At 38.8% G+C, this 18,514-nt stretch overlaps 1 protein-coding gene across 12 annotated transcripts in view; it reads right to left on the bottom strand.

Annotated features, from left to right (window-relative positions):
- Positions 1-18,514, bottom strand: part of MARK3 (microtubule affinity regulating kinase 3) — a 113,906-nt gene that overhangs the window by 81,457 nt on the left and 13,935 nt on the right. For 9 of the 12 annotated variants that reach the window (XM_058740373.1, XM_058740375.1, XM_058740374.1 and 6 more), the window contains exon 2: positions 8,935-9,126. The exons of 1 other annotated variant lie outside the window; for it this stretch is intronic. In XM_058740373.1, the coding sequence (XP_058596356.1) occupies positions 8,935-9,126 (192 nt within the window). Of the gene's footprint in view, positions 1-381; positions 483-1,796; positions 1,970-8,934; positions 9,127-18,514 lie in introns of all 12 variants that reach the window. 2 more of the 12 variants (XM_058740383.1, XM_058740385.1) reach the window with 1 other exon arrangement.

The following is an 18,514-nucleotide window of genomic DNA, read 5'->3' as shown; positions in this document are numbered from 1 at the left end:
TTAGAAACACTGGCCAGGGGGCACCTGGGTAGCTCAGTCGGTTAAGCATCAAACTTCAGCTCGGGACATGATCTCACAGTTCTTGGGTTCGAGCCCCGTGTCGGGCTCTATGCTGACAGCTTAGAGCCTGGAGCCTGCTTCGGATTCTGTCTCCCTCGCTCTCTGCCCCTCCCCCACTCATGCTCTGTCTCTCAAAAAATAAAATAAAATAAAAAACCCACAAAACACTGGCTAGTACTTCAGGCCAACCCTTGGGGGCCATTTTAAACAGCAAAGTTGACAGAAAAAGCACAAAAATGCAAAAAACACGGACTACACAGACCACAAAAAGAGCATTTGTTTATAGTATGAAAGCTGAAACAAGGCAGAGAACATCATCACCTTGTTGGAGCTCAACTGGGGATGCACACATTGGGCAATTCAAACTTTTTGATGCTTTGTGCATGTCCACAAATACTGCAAAAGCACCACAAGTATTGATTCTGGAATTACAAACAAATTGTAGTGAGTAGGTGAATTTACAAATAAGATCAACCATATCTGTCCTAGAGATGGGTGATGGTGACAGTTGCACAACAATGCAACTGTACTTAATGCCACTGAACTGTACACTTAAAATGGTTTAAGATTGTAGTTTTGTTATATACATTTTATAATAAAAGAGTGTAACAACTGTGTGATTAAGTGATTCTTAATTTGTACAAATTGGGTTAGGCGAGGCTTTTCTCTTTTTCTGCACACTAACCGTAAATACTCCACCTTCAGATTATACTAAAAGCCAGATGATCATCTTTATACTTTTCAGTTATATCTGTTATTGGAATACGAGGCTCTTTTGCCCTTCGGCTTGCTTGCTCGCTTCCAGATCTACTACTATTCATTTCCAACTGAAGCAAATTGTTCTGGGTATTAACACTTTTTGGCAGTCACTATAGTTGTTTTGAACACATGTTCAATTAATCATGCCCCCTCCTGCCACCAAATTCCTACTTGTTGAGTTTTAGCATAGTATCAGAGAACAATATTTGCAATCATCCCAAAGAAGAATTAAGATACTCCTCTCTTCTAGCTACCGTTTCTGTATAAGGTTAGATTTTCTTCATCAACTTCAACTGAAAGAGTATACGGACGCAATTTGAATGCAGAAGAATGTATGAAAAATCCAGCTACCTTATATTAAGCCAGATACTAAAGAGATCTGCAAAAATTAAAACAATGTCACTCTTCTCAATAACTAGCTTTGAACAATAGAGTCTCTTTTCATAAAAATGTTATTTATATTAAATATAATAGGTCTGTCATTACTTTAAGTGAATTAATAAATACTTGAACTTTTTTAGTGTTAACTTCTAGTACAGTAAATATCAATATATATAACCCATGTAAACAAACACTTTTGGGGAGTCCTCACGTTGAGAGGTCTAAAGGCAACCTGAGGCACAAGGAGCAGAAGGACTGTTCTCCCCAGCGCAGCTGTGCACAGCCACTAAGCCTACTCGGAGGACCATGCGGAGGCCTGGAAAACTGCTTTGGAGGAAATTCTGAGGGACAAGACCCAGGATACAAAATTAGGACCAAAAATATATTGCAAAAACATGCATATAAATATGGAGAATATACAAAAATAAAAATGGTATTCAGAAATGGTCACTGTGGTATTTTTTTCCTCTTCCAACTCTCCGAAGGCCATCTTCACCCACACAAAAAGTTGTGACTAAAATATATGACCATTAATCTAAAGTCGCAAGAAGTGGAACACATCCCAGGATGAAGTACTATGGTTTTATCATTCTTACAATCAATGACAAATGATAAACGAGGCTCCAGATCCAACTTTCCCCTTCTGGCTCCTTCAGTGCAGAAGGCAGGACACAGATGTGAGGAGGTTAATGACAGTCAAGGCACAAAGGCACAAGTGCACAGTAACAGGTTGAGAAGACAATAGTGGAAAAGATAGTTCAATAATTTTCTGAAAGAGAACAGAGAAAACTGTAACCAGAAACAACATGATTTGCCCAAAGGGCTCCAGATGGGCTTCAAACTTAGGAGGTTCTGAGAAACCACAAGCAACATTGGAGCTACTAGTAGGGCTAACTACAAGGTCAAACGTCTGTATACACAATGTCTACTGCTCCCCAACCCACCCAATAACCACTGGTTCCTTTTACTTTTTTTTTTTTTTTTATCCACTGGTTCTTTAGAGGCTGCAAATGTATTCTGTGGAGAAGATGATGAGGTTCTGGACTCAAGGTGAATGGGCCCAGCAGAGGACAGGAAGGAGGCATGGACATGAAACGGAAAAGGAAGGGTCAGACTGCCACAGAGGGGTTGGACCATCAGCTCCTCCCAGGCAGAAGAGAGGATTCTCATTTAAAGAAACGAAATGGCCCCACGAGAAGAGATCTAAAGACTGGAGTCCTCCAATAAAAGCACCAGAAGGCTTCCAAAAGGAAAGCTCTGTGGTCAAACATATCCTATGCATGCAAACTCAGCTTCTGATCAGCTTCTGAAGGCTCCAACTTAAATACAAACAGATAACCAAAATTACCAGATTCCAAAGAAAGTCTCTGTATGAAAGACAGTTACCAAGAAAGAATCCCAGAGAAAAGAGATACAGTGCAGGGAGCAAATTCTATTTAAAAAAAAAAAAAAAAAAAGAGGAAAGTCTTTACCATCCTCACAGGGAGTTAACAGAAGAAATAGCATTCATGACCCCAGAAATGGATGCTATACAGACAAATAATCAGTGCACAAGAAAGAGTTGGGAGGAGGAAGAGGGCATACATAGGGACACACATACACACAAATTTAACAGAAAGCTGGGAAAATGAAATTAAAGACATCCCCCAGAAAATAAAATAGAAACACAGAGAATTTTTTTTCCCCAGAAAAAAATCAAGGTTCTTTTCCAAGATATCCTACTAATCTCTGATTAATAAGAATTACAGAATAAAGACTTTTAAATAATAAATAAAATGAGACAATTCTCCAGAACTGAAAGACAAGAATCTCCAAATTGAAAGGGTCCAATAAGCAGCCAAGAACAATGAATGAAGACCAACTCCTTGGTACCTCACTGTGAAATTTCTGAACAGCAAGCATAAATGTGAAGAGTCTAAAAAGCTTCTAGAGAGGGGAAGAAAAAGTCACATACTTAAGCCACTTACATTGTTATACTCTAACCTCTGCAACTACCAAGATATGAAATCTCTTTATGACCTTAACTTTGAGTTTCCCACTTTCTAATCACCTCCTCTATGGTTCCCACCCACTCAATCTAGAACTCCAACCAATAACTGAGACCCCTGGGTGGCTCTGTGGGTTAAGTGTCCGACTCCTGGTTTTGGCTCAGGTCATGATCTCACGGCTTCATGGGTTCACACCCCACATCTGACTTTGCACCAGTAGTGCAGAGCCTGCTTGGGATTCGCTCTCTCTCTGCCCCTCCCCCATTTGCACTGTCTCTGTCTCTCTCAAAATAAATAAATAAACTTAAAAAAAATTAGAACTCCAGTAACTATTTGAACTCACCAGGATCCATAATCCACTGGTCCCACCATCTTCTTATGGATTGTCTTCCCACTCAAGTTATTTCCTATTCAAATCTGTAGTCCTTCATTGTAATCATTCCCTTAGATATTCCAAATCAATGCCCTTGCTCTGTTCCCATTTCACTACACTTAGTGTGACAAAAACCCCAACCATCTACAAATGCCAGGCTTGTGTCTGGGGTACCTGGATGTTGCTGGAGAGTAATTTCCAGCCACGGTGCCTATTCCCACTTTAAATCCATGATCGCTAACTTCAGGGAAGCCTTAAGGCTGCCTGGCAATTCTTCTAGTCCGTTCACTCTCCTGCTCGCCTGGTAATTACTATAACCTCTCACATGTCTAACACCTCCTGTCTCCTTGATAATCACACTCTTAGCTGATGATTTTGCTTTCCATTTTACTGAAAAAATAGCTGTGGTGAGAAGAAAACTTCCACAGGCTCCCATACCACCATACAGAGCCCCTCACCTGCACCTATACAAGTATCCTCTATCTTTCTCCTGTTTCTATGGAACAACTGTCCACATCAAGGCCGACGCCTCCACCATCTCCTCTCATTCACTCAAATCTCTCTCTGATAGCACCATCTTCCCTTTCTGTCAGATGATCCCCATTAATTGATAAACATGTTGGTATTTTGCCCATCCTTTAAAAAAGTTTGGCCTGACAGCTCCCTGTAGCTACCCTTCTGTATCTTCATTACATGGTGGCAACATAAATCTATACAACTGTTACAATTCAGAAGACTGTACGTCAAAGGAAAAAGATGTATAATTTAAAAAATAGCAAAAACTTGCTTAATTTTGATGTCCAAAATGAGAGTTCAAAAGGTGCCCAGATACAAGATGTTATACAAATGTTACAGCATTTCCTTAACAACTAAGGAAAAAATTCCATTCACAACAGCAAAAAAATTTTTAAATACTCTGGAATGAACTTAAGAATTATGTAAAACTATTCACCTACTCAATAAAATTTATTTGTAACCCCCTTGAAAAAGAATTACGCAAAAACTTAGATGAAAAAAATGACAAACTCTGAAAACAAAATTGAGACACATTTCATATTCCTGTATAGAAAGGTTTGGTATCATAAAATAGCAAATTTCCCCCAGATCAGCTTACAAATTCAGTTAATTCCTATCAAAATTGATCTTACCGAATTTCCACTAAGACTATTTTTGGAACATGGCATCTTGATTCTAAAGTTCATTTAACACAGCAAATGGCAAGAAGAGATATGAAGTTTTTAAAAAATAATAATCCGTGGGAATGCAAGATGGTGCAGCCACTCTGGAAAACAGTATGGAGGTTCCTCAAAAAACTAAAAATAGAACTACCCTACGACCCAACAATTGCACTACTAGGCATTTATCCACGGGATACAGGTGGGCTGTTTCGAAGGGACACAGGCACCCCCATGTTAATAGCAGCACGATCAATAAGAGCCAAAGTATGGAAAGAGCCTAAATGTCCACCAATGGATGAATGGATAAAGAAGATGTGGTATATATATACAATGGAGTATTACTCGACAATCAAAAAGAATGAAATCTTGCCATTTGCAAGTAGGTGGATGGAAGCAGAGGGTATTATGCTAAGTGAAATTAGTCAGTCAGAGAAAGACAAAAATCATATGACTTCACTCATATGAGGACTTCAAGAGACAAAACAGATGAACATAAGGGAAGGGAAACAAAAATAATAAAAAAACAGGGAGGGGGACAAAACAGAAGAGACTCATAAAGATGGAGAACAAACTGAGGGTTATGGGAGGGGTTGTGAGAGGGGGGATGGGCTAAATGGGTCAGGGGCACTAAGGAATCTAATCTTGAAATCACTGTTGTACTATATGCTAACTAATTGGGATGTAAATTTAAAAAAAATTAAAAATTAAAAAAAAAAAAAGAATAATCCTCAGAGCACTTAACCTACTCTAAAACATCAAAACGTACAATTCAAAGCTGCCATAATAAAATTACCGTAGTATGGGTACAAGACTAAATAAATAGATCAGACATTAACCAAAAGACATATACGGGAATTTGGTAAGTGATAAAGCAGGTATCTTCAACCGGGGGAAAGAACAGATGATCCCAGGACAAGTGATAAACCACATGGGGGAAGAAAAATTAAAGCCCTACACTTCATACCAATCCCCCAAAATATATACCAAATGAATTAAACATTCAAATGGGATCCACAGGACTATTTGAAGAAGATACAGAGCCACTTTTTAAATCTTGGGGCAAAGTAACTAAACCTTTCTTACCAAGTCATGAAACTCAGATTAGACATGAAACCCAGACAGATCAGACTGGTGTATGAAACACATAACGGGTTTAAATCATTAAGATTTAAACGGGAAAAGAAAAATGGATAAAGGACACAAATAGGAAACTTATTTTAAAAAGAAAATATGAATGACAAAAATACATGAAAATATCAATCTGTTACCAAAAAGAAGCTTGCAAAAAAATACATTTTTTTTTGTCCATCAGATAAAAATGATCTATGTAGTATTAGTAAGGGTGCAGAAAAATGGATACTTTCATTCACTTTGATAGGATAATAAAATGCTGTAAAATTTTCTCAAAAGCAATTCATCAGTACCTATTACAATATCAAATATTCATCCTTTTTGACCTGGATATCCACTTGTAGGAATTTATCCCACAGAAACACTTAAGCAGAGTAGAGAGTTAAGAAACTTTCACTGCAGATGCTTACAGTAGCAAAAAATCAGAAACCACTCAAGGCCCACTGACAGGGATAAACCACAGCAACAGCACACACGTGTAAGACAGAATGTGTCAGATCTATGAGCACTAAGATCCAGACACAGTCAGATATGTTGCTAAGAAAGTTACCATTATAAAAAAAAAAAAAAAGTTACCATTATATCCATGAGTCTCTTTTTGTTAAAATAAACAAAAAGTTAATATCTATATAAAATACTGTGAGACTCTACACCAAACAAGTGATCCTCTTTGAGAAGAGAAATTTCAAGGAACTTGTACTTCCTACATAATGAATTTCCAGACTATAGAAATATAAATATTACATTTTCTAGGATTCTGGGTGATACCTATAGTAAGGGGGTGGGGATTGAGTAAAATAGTTTATTTTATTTTTTTTTAATTTTTTTTAACATTTATTTACTTCTGAGACACAGAGAGATAGAGCATGAGAGGGGGAGGGGCAGAGAAAGAGACACACAGAATCCAAAGCGGGCTCCGGGCTCTGAGCTGTCAGAACAGAGCACGACGCAGGGCTTGAACTCACAAATCGTGAGATCATGACCTGAGCCGAAGTCGGTAGCTCAACCGACTGAGCCACCCAGGCGCCCCTAAAATAGTTTAATTCAAAGTTAAAAAAAAAAAAAAAAAGAAGAAGAAAAACTTTAAATTAAGTCACTCTGCTAGTCAGATTCAAGCTTTTTTGGCAAGAGAACCTACCAGATGTAAATACAGTAGGCCAAACTACAGCTAAGGAAAAAGTGAGAGGGTCTGTCTGGCCCATTCCTCTTCCAACCCACCATCTGCCCATGTGAGGAAACTGGCCAAGCAACCACCTAGAATTGTGGGGACTAAACTCAAGAAGTCCTGAGTTTCAGAAAGCCCTGCTCAGGGACAGCAAGGCAAGACCCTCCTCCACTCATGCTGTTCATGGACTCGAAAAGCAGCCCAGGGATATTCATAACAAGGAGTACTGACCATGGATTTGTCACCAAGTTGAGATGGAACGTGAACAGGCAAACTTTTGGTTCAAGTCTGTACTTAATATTACAGTTAGTGTGGACCTGGGCTTCCAGCCTTCTTCAGCTCCCAGCACACATGGAAAACGGGAATATCCGGAGGGCACACTGCAGCAGAGGCTGCTTCCAGACGAATGACTGCCCCCTGGCCCTGCTCCAGCAGCCCCGGGCATGGTGGGCTGAGGGCATCAATGCCATGACACGTCAGTAATGCTGTCATGGCATATCTATCAGGAGGCTCTGGTACAGGGAAAGCATTTCTTTAAAAAGCTTCCTTCAGGGGCGCCTGGGTGGCGCAGTCGGTTAAGCGTCCGACTTCAGCCAGGTCACGATCTCGCGGTCCGTGAGTTCGAGCCCCGCGTCAGGCTCCGGGCTGATGGCTCGGAGCCTGGAGCCTGTTTCCGATTCTGTGTCTCCCTCTCTCTCTGCCCCTCCCCCATTCATGCTCTGTCTCTCTCTGTCCCAAAAATAAAAAATTAAAAAAAAAAAAAAAAAAAAAAAAGCTTCCTTCAAAAGTATCATTACAGGGGCACCTGGGTGGCTCAGTCGGTTAAGCGTCCAACTTCAGCTCAGGTCATTATCTCATGGTTCATGAGCTCCAGCCCCACATCGGGCTCTCTGCTGACAGCTCAGAGCCTGAAGCCCGCTTCTTCGGATTCTGTGTCTCCCTCTCTCTCTGCCCCTCCCCCGCTCACATTCTGTCTCTCTCTCTCAAAAATAAACAAACATTAAAAATAAATAAATAAATAAAATAATGAAGTATCATTACAATCATTCAACATATATTTACTAAGCACCTACTATGTGCCAAACACTGTTAAGTACGGCTATCTGCCCTACAGACCAGAGAGGGAAGATGGGTAAATAAGCAGTTCCCATAAATGTAAACTGTGCTATCTGAGGGGAAGTATCAGGAATTTTAACCTGAGTCCCATACCTGGGAAAAGGGAGTCCATCAATGACTCCTTCCCAGAAGAAGTGGTTGCTACACAAAAGTGTGAAGTGCATTTCAGGCAGAGGAAATAGCAGGCATAGAGACCTAAATGCAAGAAGTCAAAGAAGCAAAACAGGTTCTGTATTGCACATGTGGAACATGTGGAGGGAGTCAATTCAGGAGTTTTAACAGGTGTATTTTTGATAAATACAGAATGCAGTTGAGCAGAAAGCCAATCATCACAAAAGTTAGGAAAGCATATGCCTTCCTGTACAACAGCCAATCAAACCTAGGCTATGAGAAAAGTTTCTTCGGTGAAATGAAGAAACTTCTTGGGCAAAAAAATCTATAAAAACAGACAACACTCATGATTTCCAAGTATTGTGAGCTTATACATTAAGTTCCAAACAATTTTTATTCTGGTGGCAGAAAGAATATTAATCTGGTGGCAGTTCTTAGAACAAAACACTACCCACTTTGGCAAAAGCCAATTCGAACACTCAATGTAATACTACATTTAAAGACATGAGAAAGCAAAGGAACTCCCAGAAAATTAGTATGTAAGTTTCTTGTTCTTAAAAACAATATTTAATTAGCTCAGAAATTAGCTCAAGTAATATATACATTCTCTTCCTCTCTCACATGGAACTGAACAAAGCAAGTATCATAACAGAAATTAAACTTAATATTTACCTCTCTTCCTGTAAGGATGTGTCTTGCCAATTTCACTTTTGCAAAATTCCCCTTGCCGATTGTTTTCAACAGTCTGTAGTTTCCGATGTGAGGTTGTTCATCTGCACAGGAAGCTATAGAGTTTCTACACCGAGCTCCAGAGCGCCCAGTGCGAGAGGTAACTTCTTGCCGCCCATCTCCATGTGACGTGTGCTATAATATAACATACATAAAAATAAGGAAATGAGAGAACACATGGTACCTGCCAAGTTTTAAGAGCCCCTAGTTGAAGAAACAAACCACCACTGCTTTAATTTTAATCCTAACGTATCTAGCACTTTAAAGGAATTTGCCCACGATATAAATTTATGAGGAAAACAAGCAAATGCCGAGAAGAAAAATACCATCAAGGGTTGAAGTGGGTGTTCAGAAGGAAATGAGATATTTTTTGTATGTGGTTGTAACATAAAATAGGAGTAACAAGGCTGCCTTATAATCATAAAGAATGTAACTTTTCCATAGCTATTAAATGCACCAGCACATATGATCCTTCACCAGATGAGGATACTTTTGTGATTTATTCACTGCCACATCACTACTTAGTGAGAAATCCAAAGAGAATATAATTTAGGAACTGGAACACAGCAGTATATAAAACAAAATCCTGTCCCGCCGAGTGAGGTATGTATCAAGTGGTTTTACTATTTACACAACAAAAATACAGTCACTAAAACTGTACTAGCCACAATATGGTTTAAAAAAGCTTGTGTAATGTAAGTGTATTTTCTAATTTACATGTTTTGTAAATTCAGCTTTTCATACATTAAGTTTTCTAGTGTGAGACACAGTTAAATGGAGAAAACATTAACTTACATCCAAGTCAACTGTCTTCTATTACACATAAAATAGGAATATTAAAAGAATCTCAAGATTCATAGGCATCCAAAGTTTGTACCTTTGCTTATGTTACTCTTACTCCCCAATCTACTTATAATTAAAGAGTAATTTCTTAGCATCAACCAGATGTAACCTTCAGGAGGACAAGGAATTTTGTCTGTTTTGTTCATTATCAGATATTCCTAGAACTTGGGAGCAGTGACTGACACAGAGTAGCTGTGCAATACATTGTTGCTGAATGAATGCTAAATGAATTCAAGGCCTTGTGTGATCTAATCCATTCCTCCTTTCTGGCTATATCATCCACTCTTCTCCAGGATGGTTCTAGTCCCTCAATTTGAATGCCCTTTCTTCTCTTCAAACCTAAGATTCCTACTCATCCCCTTATGTTTGGATCATTTGTCACCATCTTTATGAAGCCTCCTGTGACTTTTCTTGCATCTAATCAGTTTCTTTTTCTTCTCCTTTGGGTTCCAGGGGTACTTTGTATCTATCTATATTATGCTACTTTGTTGTGGACAATACTATTAGCCACCATATTAGCTCTTTTGCTTCTGAGTTTGTGGAGGATCCCACTGATTTCACAGAGGAACTCAGACCCTCTTCCCTCAGAGTTGGCCCAGCCATGTCCCTAAGTTTAGCCAATGACATACAAATGAAAATGACATGTCATTCCCATGCAAAAGCATTATCTGTCAGTGCTTGACTTCAGCCATCTTTTGCTCTCCTGAATCCTAAGCATTGCCCAAAGACAGAAGCCCTCAGGGCCAAATTATCCTGGACAGGGAGATCAATCTTCATAGAGCCAACAAGCCCTCAGGCAAACTGTTTAAACAAGGGTTTTTACTGTGTTAAACCACTAAGATTTTGATTGTGTACGTTACTACAGCATAACGCAACCTAAACTAATACACTTATGCAAATAAACAATCAATACAAAGCCAAAAGAAACCTGCATTTCCCTGTTAGATTATAAACTCATACAACAGATTTAAATATCTGTTAAATTTGTAATATCTGTTAAATTGTAATTTGTTAAATTACAATAGGGTTAAACTTAGTATATTTAGTAAAGTACACTAAACTTCAGTATATTTAAATTGTAGTATCTGTAAATTTGAAATATCTGTTAAACTGTAATTTGTTAAACTACAATAGGGTTAAACTAAGTATATTTAGTTTGGTGTTTCCTTACATAAAGTCCTTAAATTAAAAAATCTAGGGGGGGTGCCCGGCTAGCTCAGTGGGAAGAGCACACTACTCTTGATCTCAAGGTTGTGAGTTTGAGCCCCAAATTGCGTAGAGATTACTTAAAAATAAAATCTTTAAAAAATAAATCTGGGGTGCATGGGTGGCTCAGTCGGTTAAGCCTCCAACTTCGGCTCATGTCATGACCTCACAGTTTGAGTTTGAGCCCTCCATCGGGCTCTATGCTGACAGCTCAGAGCCTGAAGCCTGCTTCAGATTCTGTCTCCTTCTCTCTCTGCCCCTCCCATGCACGTGCTCTGTCTCTCTCTCTCTCTCTCTCAAAAATAAATAAACGTTAAAAAAATTAAAATCAATCAATCAATCAATCAATCAATCAATCAATCTAACTCGGCCATCAAAAAGAATGAAATCCTGAGGCGCCTGGGTGGCTCAGTAGGTTGAGCCTCCAACTTCCGCTCAGGTCATGAACTCACGAGCTCCACATCGGGCTCATGTGATTTCACTCATGTGAGATTTAGGAAACAAAACAGATGAATATATAGGAAGGGGGGGGAAAAGGGAGAAAAGCAAGCCATAAGAGACTTTTAACAATACAGCAAACAAACTGAGGGTTGATGGAGGAAGGTGGGTAGTGGATGGGCTAAATGGGTGATGGGTATTAAGGAGGGCACTTGTGATGAGCACTGGGTGTTATATGTAAATGATGAATCACTAAATTCTACTCCTGAAACCAGCATTATACTATATGTTAACTAGCTAGAATTTAAATAAAAATTTTGGGGGGAAATCTAATGTATTTAACTTAAAAAAATTTCTCTCAAAACAGACACAAATTATTTATCAGGGATATACTGGCATATAGTTTTCTAGTAGTGTCTTTTTCTAGTTAAACCCGATTTCTTAAGTAGGCGTCTCAAATTTCAGGTTTGTGCTTTACCAGAAAGATAGAAAAGCAAACCTGGAACCATATTTAACTATGTTAAAAAAATTAAAGGTTATTTTTGGGGGGTGTATGTGTGTCTAAGGTATATTCTAATTTGTGTCTTGGTCATATAATAAATTATATGGTTCTTACATATGGACACATTTTCAAGAGCTAGTATGTATAACATAAAATGGAATGCATTCCCCATTTATTTTTCTTACTGCTTCTTATGTTAGTGTTGATACGACCCTGTAATAGTTACTAGAGCTTCTACTTGGTTTTCTTTCATTTTATTCATCCCATGCTTCTATCAATGGCCCTAAAGAAAAACTGTTTCTAGGGGAGCCTGGGTGGCTCAGTCAGTTAAGCATCCGACTCTTGGTTTCAGCTCAGGTCATGAGCTCAGTTAATGAGTTCAGGCCCTGCGTCAGGCTTTGTGCTGACACCATGGAGCCTGCTTGGGATTCTCTCTCTCTCCTTCTCTCTCTGTCCCTCTCCTACTCTCTCTCTCTCAATAAATAAACTAAAAAAAAAAAAAAAATTAAGAAAAAAAGAAAAAAGTTTCTAATCTTATACCACTCAATGTGCTATACTAAACAATTAACCAAATAATTCTGAATTCTTTACTATTAGCCAATTATTTCATGCATAAGGGGTTTTTTTTTTTCCTCCCTATGGAGCCAGTAAACAACCCAAGGGTAAAAAAGGAAAAATGTTATAGAATTCTTCAGTATTCACATTACATTTTGTGGCAGCACTAAGCATGTTAACAGGTACTCTAAGCTGTTAAATTCAAGTCTTAAAGATTAAAGGAGCCCTGAACCTTCTCTCTCCCATGGAGTTAAGCTGATACCACTTCATCCACCAGAAAATTAGAATATGTACACTGCTACTGAAAATAACCAGAAGCAAACCAAAGACAGGAGATTATTAACAAATTTATAAAGCATCCATTTGCAAACTAAAACCTTTACTGCAGAAAATTTAAATTTCCAGGTAATATATTAGAGAATGGGGCAAACATTATAGTTATATACTCAATATCCATTTCTCCCTTCTTCATTACCAAGAGAAGCTGGCTGGGTATTTGATGAGGCAACAAGACCAACTAAATAATTGTTTTCTCAAACGTGTCTGTAGCTAGGGGCACCTGGGTGGCTCATTCAGTTGAGCATCTCGGTTCTGGCCGGTGCTCATTAATGAAAACATACCGGTGGGGGGCAGGACAGGGGCAGTTCTGGGAAAACTTTTTGTTTCTCGCAAAGGGGCACAGATACACTAGTACAGTCCCTTCTTTCTCTTTCCTTCAATGCAACCATAACTGCAGATGTATAAGTTATCTTGCAGCCAAAAGGTCTCAAACACGAAAGAAAATTTTTTGTTTTTATTTTAAGTAGGCTTCACACGCAGCACAGAGCCCAACGTGAGGCTTGAACTCACCATCCTGAGATCAAGAGTTGGAAGCTTAACTGCCTGAGCCACCCAGGCACCCCAAGAAAATAGTATTTTTAAAAACCACCAGCTCTGGGGTGCTTAGGTGGCTCAGTCAGTTGAGCATCCAACTTTGGCTCAGGTCATGATCTAGATAGAGGTTGGGAAGTTTGAGCGTTCCATCAGCTTGCTGCTGTCAGAGTATAGCCCGCTTGGGATCCTCTGTCCCCCTATCTGCCCCTCCCTGCTCTCTCAATCTCTCCCAAAAATAAATAAAATCTGGGGCGCCTGGGTGGCTCAGACTCTTGATTTCAGCTCAGGTCATGATCTTACGGTCTTTAGGATTACAAGCCCCGTGCTGGGCTTTGCACGGACAGTGCAGAGTCTGCTGGGATTCTCCCCCCACCCCCGTCCCCCCCCCAAATAAATAAACATTAAAAAAAAGTATTAAAATATATATATATTTAAAATAAATAAAAACCACCAACTTCAATATTATACTGCTGAACCAAAGCTAGAAACTATGTATGTTTCTTTTGTGAGAAAAGCAAACCCCTATTTGGTTAAGCCATTATGTTAGAGTTTATTACTTTCAGTCAAAGCACTACTGTTACAGAGCTGTATCAACACTAATGTAAAAAGCAATAAGAAAAATGAATGGAGGAGTGACTTGGTGGCTCAGTCAGTTAAGTCTCTGATTATTTCGACTTGGGTCAGGATCCCAGTTTCTTGGGATTGAGCCATATGTCAGCTCAGCACTGAGCACAGAGCCTGCTTGGGATTCTCTCGGAAAAGGAAAGGGAAAAGGAAAGCGAAAAGGAAAAGCAAAAGCAAAAGCAAAAGCAAAAGGAAAAGGGAATAGGAAAAGGGAACAGGAACAGGAACAGGAACAGGAATAGGAATAGGAATAGGAATAGGAATAGGAATAGGAAAAGGAATAGGAATAGGAAAAGGAAAAGGAAGAAAAAGGAAAAAAAAAAGAAAGAAAAAGAAAAATGAATGGAGAATGCATTCCATTTTGTTATGTTCTTTAAAAATGTATCCATATTTAAGAGCCATAGAATATAAATCATATAACCAGAAGATACAAATGAGAATATACCTTAGACACACATCAAAAAGGTTTTTTTTTTAATTATTATTTTTTTAACATTTATTCATTTTTAAGAGACAGAGACAGAACATGAGTGGGGGAGAGGCGGGGAGAGGGGAGAGGGGAGAGGGAGGAGAAAGACAGAATCTGAAGCAGGCTTCAGGCTCTGAGCTGTCAGCACAGAACCTGACACGGGGCTCGAACTCACAGACCGTGAGATCATGACCTGAGTGGAAGTCAGATGCTTATCCAACTGAGCCACCCAGGCACCCCCACCAAAAAGTTTTTTAATTTTAATTTTTTTAGCATGATAAATATGGCTCTGGGCTTACCATTGTATCTATCTGGTAAAGCACTAATCTTAAATTTGAGAAGCCTACTTAAGAAATCAGGTGTATGGGGCGCCTGGGTGGCTCAGTCGGTTAAGCGGCCGACTTCGGCTCAGGTCATGATCTCGCGGTCCGTGAGTTCGAGCCCCGCGTCGGGCTGTGTGCTGACAGCTCAGAGCCTGGAGCCTGTTTCAGATTCTGTGTCTCCCTCTCTCTCTGACCCTCCCCCGTTCATGCTCTGTCTCTCTCTGTCTCAAAAATAAATAAACGTTAAAAAAAATTAAAAAAAAAAAAAAAAAAAAGAAATCAGGTGTAAGCAGAAAAGAACACCATTAGAAAAAAAAAACTACAGGCCAATATCCCTGATGAATATGGATGTAAAAATTCTCAATTCTCAATACTAGCAAACTGAATTCAGCAGCATGTTAAAAGGATCATTTACCAGGGCACCTGGGTGGCTCAACTGGTTAAGTGTCCAACTCCTAATTTTGGCTCAGGTCATGATATCACTGTAGTGGGATCAAGCACTGAGCATGGAGCCTGCTTAAGATTCTCTCCCCCCCAATCTCTTTGCCCCTCACCTGCTCATGTTTTCTGTCTCTCTTTCAAAAAAAAACAAATTTAATTTAAAAAATACACACACACACACACACACACACACACACACACGTAGGATCATTTACCATGATCAAGTGGGATCCATCTCTGGGATGTAAGGATAGTTCACCACATCAACCAATGTAACATATCACATTAACGGAATTAAAGAAAATAATCATGTAATCATCTTGATACACACAGAAAAAGCATCCAACTTCTGACAAAAGTCAACATCCATTCATGATGAAAACTGTTAAACTGGGCACTGAAAGAACATATCTTGACATAAAAAGTCCATATATGAGCAGCTCGCAGCTAACATCATACTCAATGGTGAAAGGATAAAAGCTTTTCCATTACGTTCAAGAAAAAGACATGGTTGCCCATTCTTACCACTTCTATTGAACATAACACTGGAAGTCCTAGTGGGAGCAATCAAGCAAGAAAAAAAAATAAAGGTATCAGAACTGGAAAAGAAGTAAAATTGTCCCTGTTTGCAAAAGACATGATTTTATAGAGGTGCCTGGTTAGCTCAGTCAGTAGAATGTGTGACTCTTTTATTTTTATTAATTTTTCTTTTTTTTGAGAGCAACAGAGAGAGAGTACACACACACACGATTGAAGTGTGAGGCACAGAGGGAGAGAGATAATCCCAAGCAGGTTCCACACTCAGCACAGAGCTAGACGCCGGGCTCAATCCCATATCCCTGGGATCATGACGTGAGCCAAAATCAAGTCAGAAGCTCAACCCACTGAGACGCTCAGGTGCCCCAGAGCATGTGATTCTTGGTATCGGGAGTAAGTTTAAGTTCAAACCCCACGCTGGGAGGAGATATTACTTAAAAAATAAAATCATTTAAAAAAAACAAACATGATTTTATATATAGAAAACCCTAAAGACTCAACTGAAAAACTGTTAGATCTAACCAATGAATTCAATGAAGTTGCAAGATAAAAAAAATTAAATTAAAAGATCAGTAGTGCTGGGCACCTGGGTGGCTCAGTTGGTTAAGCATCCAACTCTTGGTTTTGGCTCATGTCATGATCTCATGTTTTCATGAGTTTGAGACCTACATAAGGCTCTGTGCTAACAGTGCAGAGCCTGCTTGGGATTCTCTCTCTCCCTCTCTCTCTCTGTCCCTCCCCCATTCATGCTGGCTCTGTCTCTCTCAAAATAAATAAATAAGCTTTAAAAACACATTTTAAAAAATCAGTAGTGTTTCTATACACTAATGAGATTTCTGAAAAAGAAATTGATCCTACTTACAATAGCATCAAAAAGAATGAAATACTTAGGAATAAATTAAGGTGAAAGCTCTCTATGCTGAAAATTATGAAGACACTGATGAAAGAAATTGAAGACAATACAAATAAATGGAAAGGTATCCTGTGTTCACGGGTTGGAATTAATATTGTTAAAATGTCAAAACTACTAATAGCCATCTACAGATTCAATGCAATCTCTATCAAGATTCCAATAGCCTTTTTTACAGAAGTAGGAAAAACGCTCCTAAAAAATTTATATGGAACCACAAAGACCTCAGTCAAAGAAATATTGAGAAAGAGCAAATCAGGAGGTATCACACCTCCTGATTTCAAGCTATATTATAAAGCTATACTATGATAATGAACAGTATGATAATGGCATAAAAACAAATAGACCAGAATATAATTGAGAGCCCAGAAATAAGCCCAAACATATAAGGTCAACTAATATTTGACAAAGGAGCCAAGAATACTGAATGGAGAAAAGACCATCTCTTCAATAAAAGATACTAGTATAACTGGGTACTCATATGTAAAAGAATGAAACTGGATCCATATGTTGTACCACTCACAAAAACTAATTTGAAATGGATTAAAAACTTAAATGTAAAGGGGCGCTTGGGTGGCTCAGTCAGTTAAGTGTCTTTGTTGATTTCGGCTCGGGTCATGATCTCACAGTCTTGGGATTGAGCCCTGTATTGGGCTCAGTGCTGGGCGTGGAGCCTGCTTGAGATTCTCTCTCCCTCTCCTCTCTCTCTGCCCCTCCCGTTTGCACACACACAGGCATACACGTGGGCGCTCTCTCTCTCTCTCTCTCTCAAATAAAAATTAAAGTCATTAAAAAGCACTTAAATGTAAGACCTGAAACCATGAAACTCCTAGAAGAAAACATAGGAACAGAGCTCCTTGATATGGGTCTCAGTAATGATTTTTTGGATGACACCTAAGGCACAAGCAACAAAATAAAAAATGAACAAGTGAGACTACATCAAAATAAAAAGCTTCTGCACAGCAAAACAAAACATAAATAAAGTGAAAAATAACCTATGGGATGGTAAAATATTTGCAAACTATATATTTGATAAGGAGTTCATATCCAAAACATATGAAGAACTCATATAACTCAATAGCAAAAAACAAATAACCTAATTAAAAATGGGCAAAAGACTTGAATAGAGATTTCTCCAAAGAAGATATACAAAAAGCCAACAGGTACATGAAAAGATGCTGAACATGACTACTCATTAGGGAAATGCAAATAAGAACCACAATGAGATATCAGTTCACTCCTGTCATAGTGGCCATAGCCATAAGCAAAAAGACAAATAATAGTATGGATGTAGAGAAAAGGAAACCCTTGTGTACTGTTGGTGGGACTGTAAATTGGTATAGCCACTGTGGAAAACAGCATGGACAACCCTCAAAAAATTAAAACCAGAACTACCATATGATGCTGCAATTCCACTTCTGAGTATATATCTGAAGATAACAAAAACACTATCTGCACCCCATGTTCACAGCAGCATTTATGTACAGTAGCCAAGACATGGAAACAACCTAAGTGTCCATGAATGGACGAATGGATAAAGAATTGTGGTATGTATAAAGTATCATTCAGCCATAAAAAAAAACAAAACACACACACACAAGGAAATCCTACCATTTCTAACAACATGGACAGATCTTGAAGGCATTATACTAAGTGAAATAAATCAGAGAAAGACAAATCCTGTACGATCTCACATGTGGAATCCAAAAGCAAAACAAAAACAAGAAAACAGACCCAAACTCATAGAAAAAGAGATGAGAATTATGGTTACCAGAAGAAATGAGTAGGGAAGGGGGATCTGG

The sequence above is a fragment of the Neofelis nebulosa genome, chromosome 7, assembly GCF_028018385.1.
Source record: "Neofelis nebulosa isolate mNeoNeb1 chromosome 7, mNeoNeb1.pri, whole genome shotgun sequence".
In the NCBI taxonomy this organism is placed as follows: Eukaryota; Metazoa; Chordata; class Mammalia; order Carnivora; family Felidae; genus Neofelis; species Neofelis nebulosa.
The sequence above is the reverse complement of the archived record's forward strand: the minus strand, read 5'-3'. Positions and strand labels throughout refer to the sequence as shown.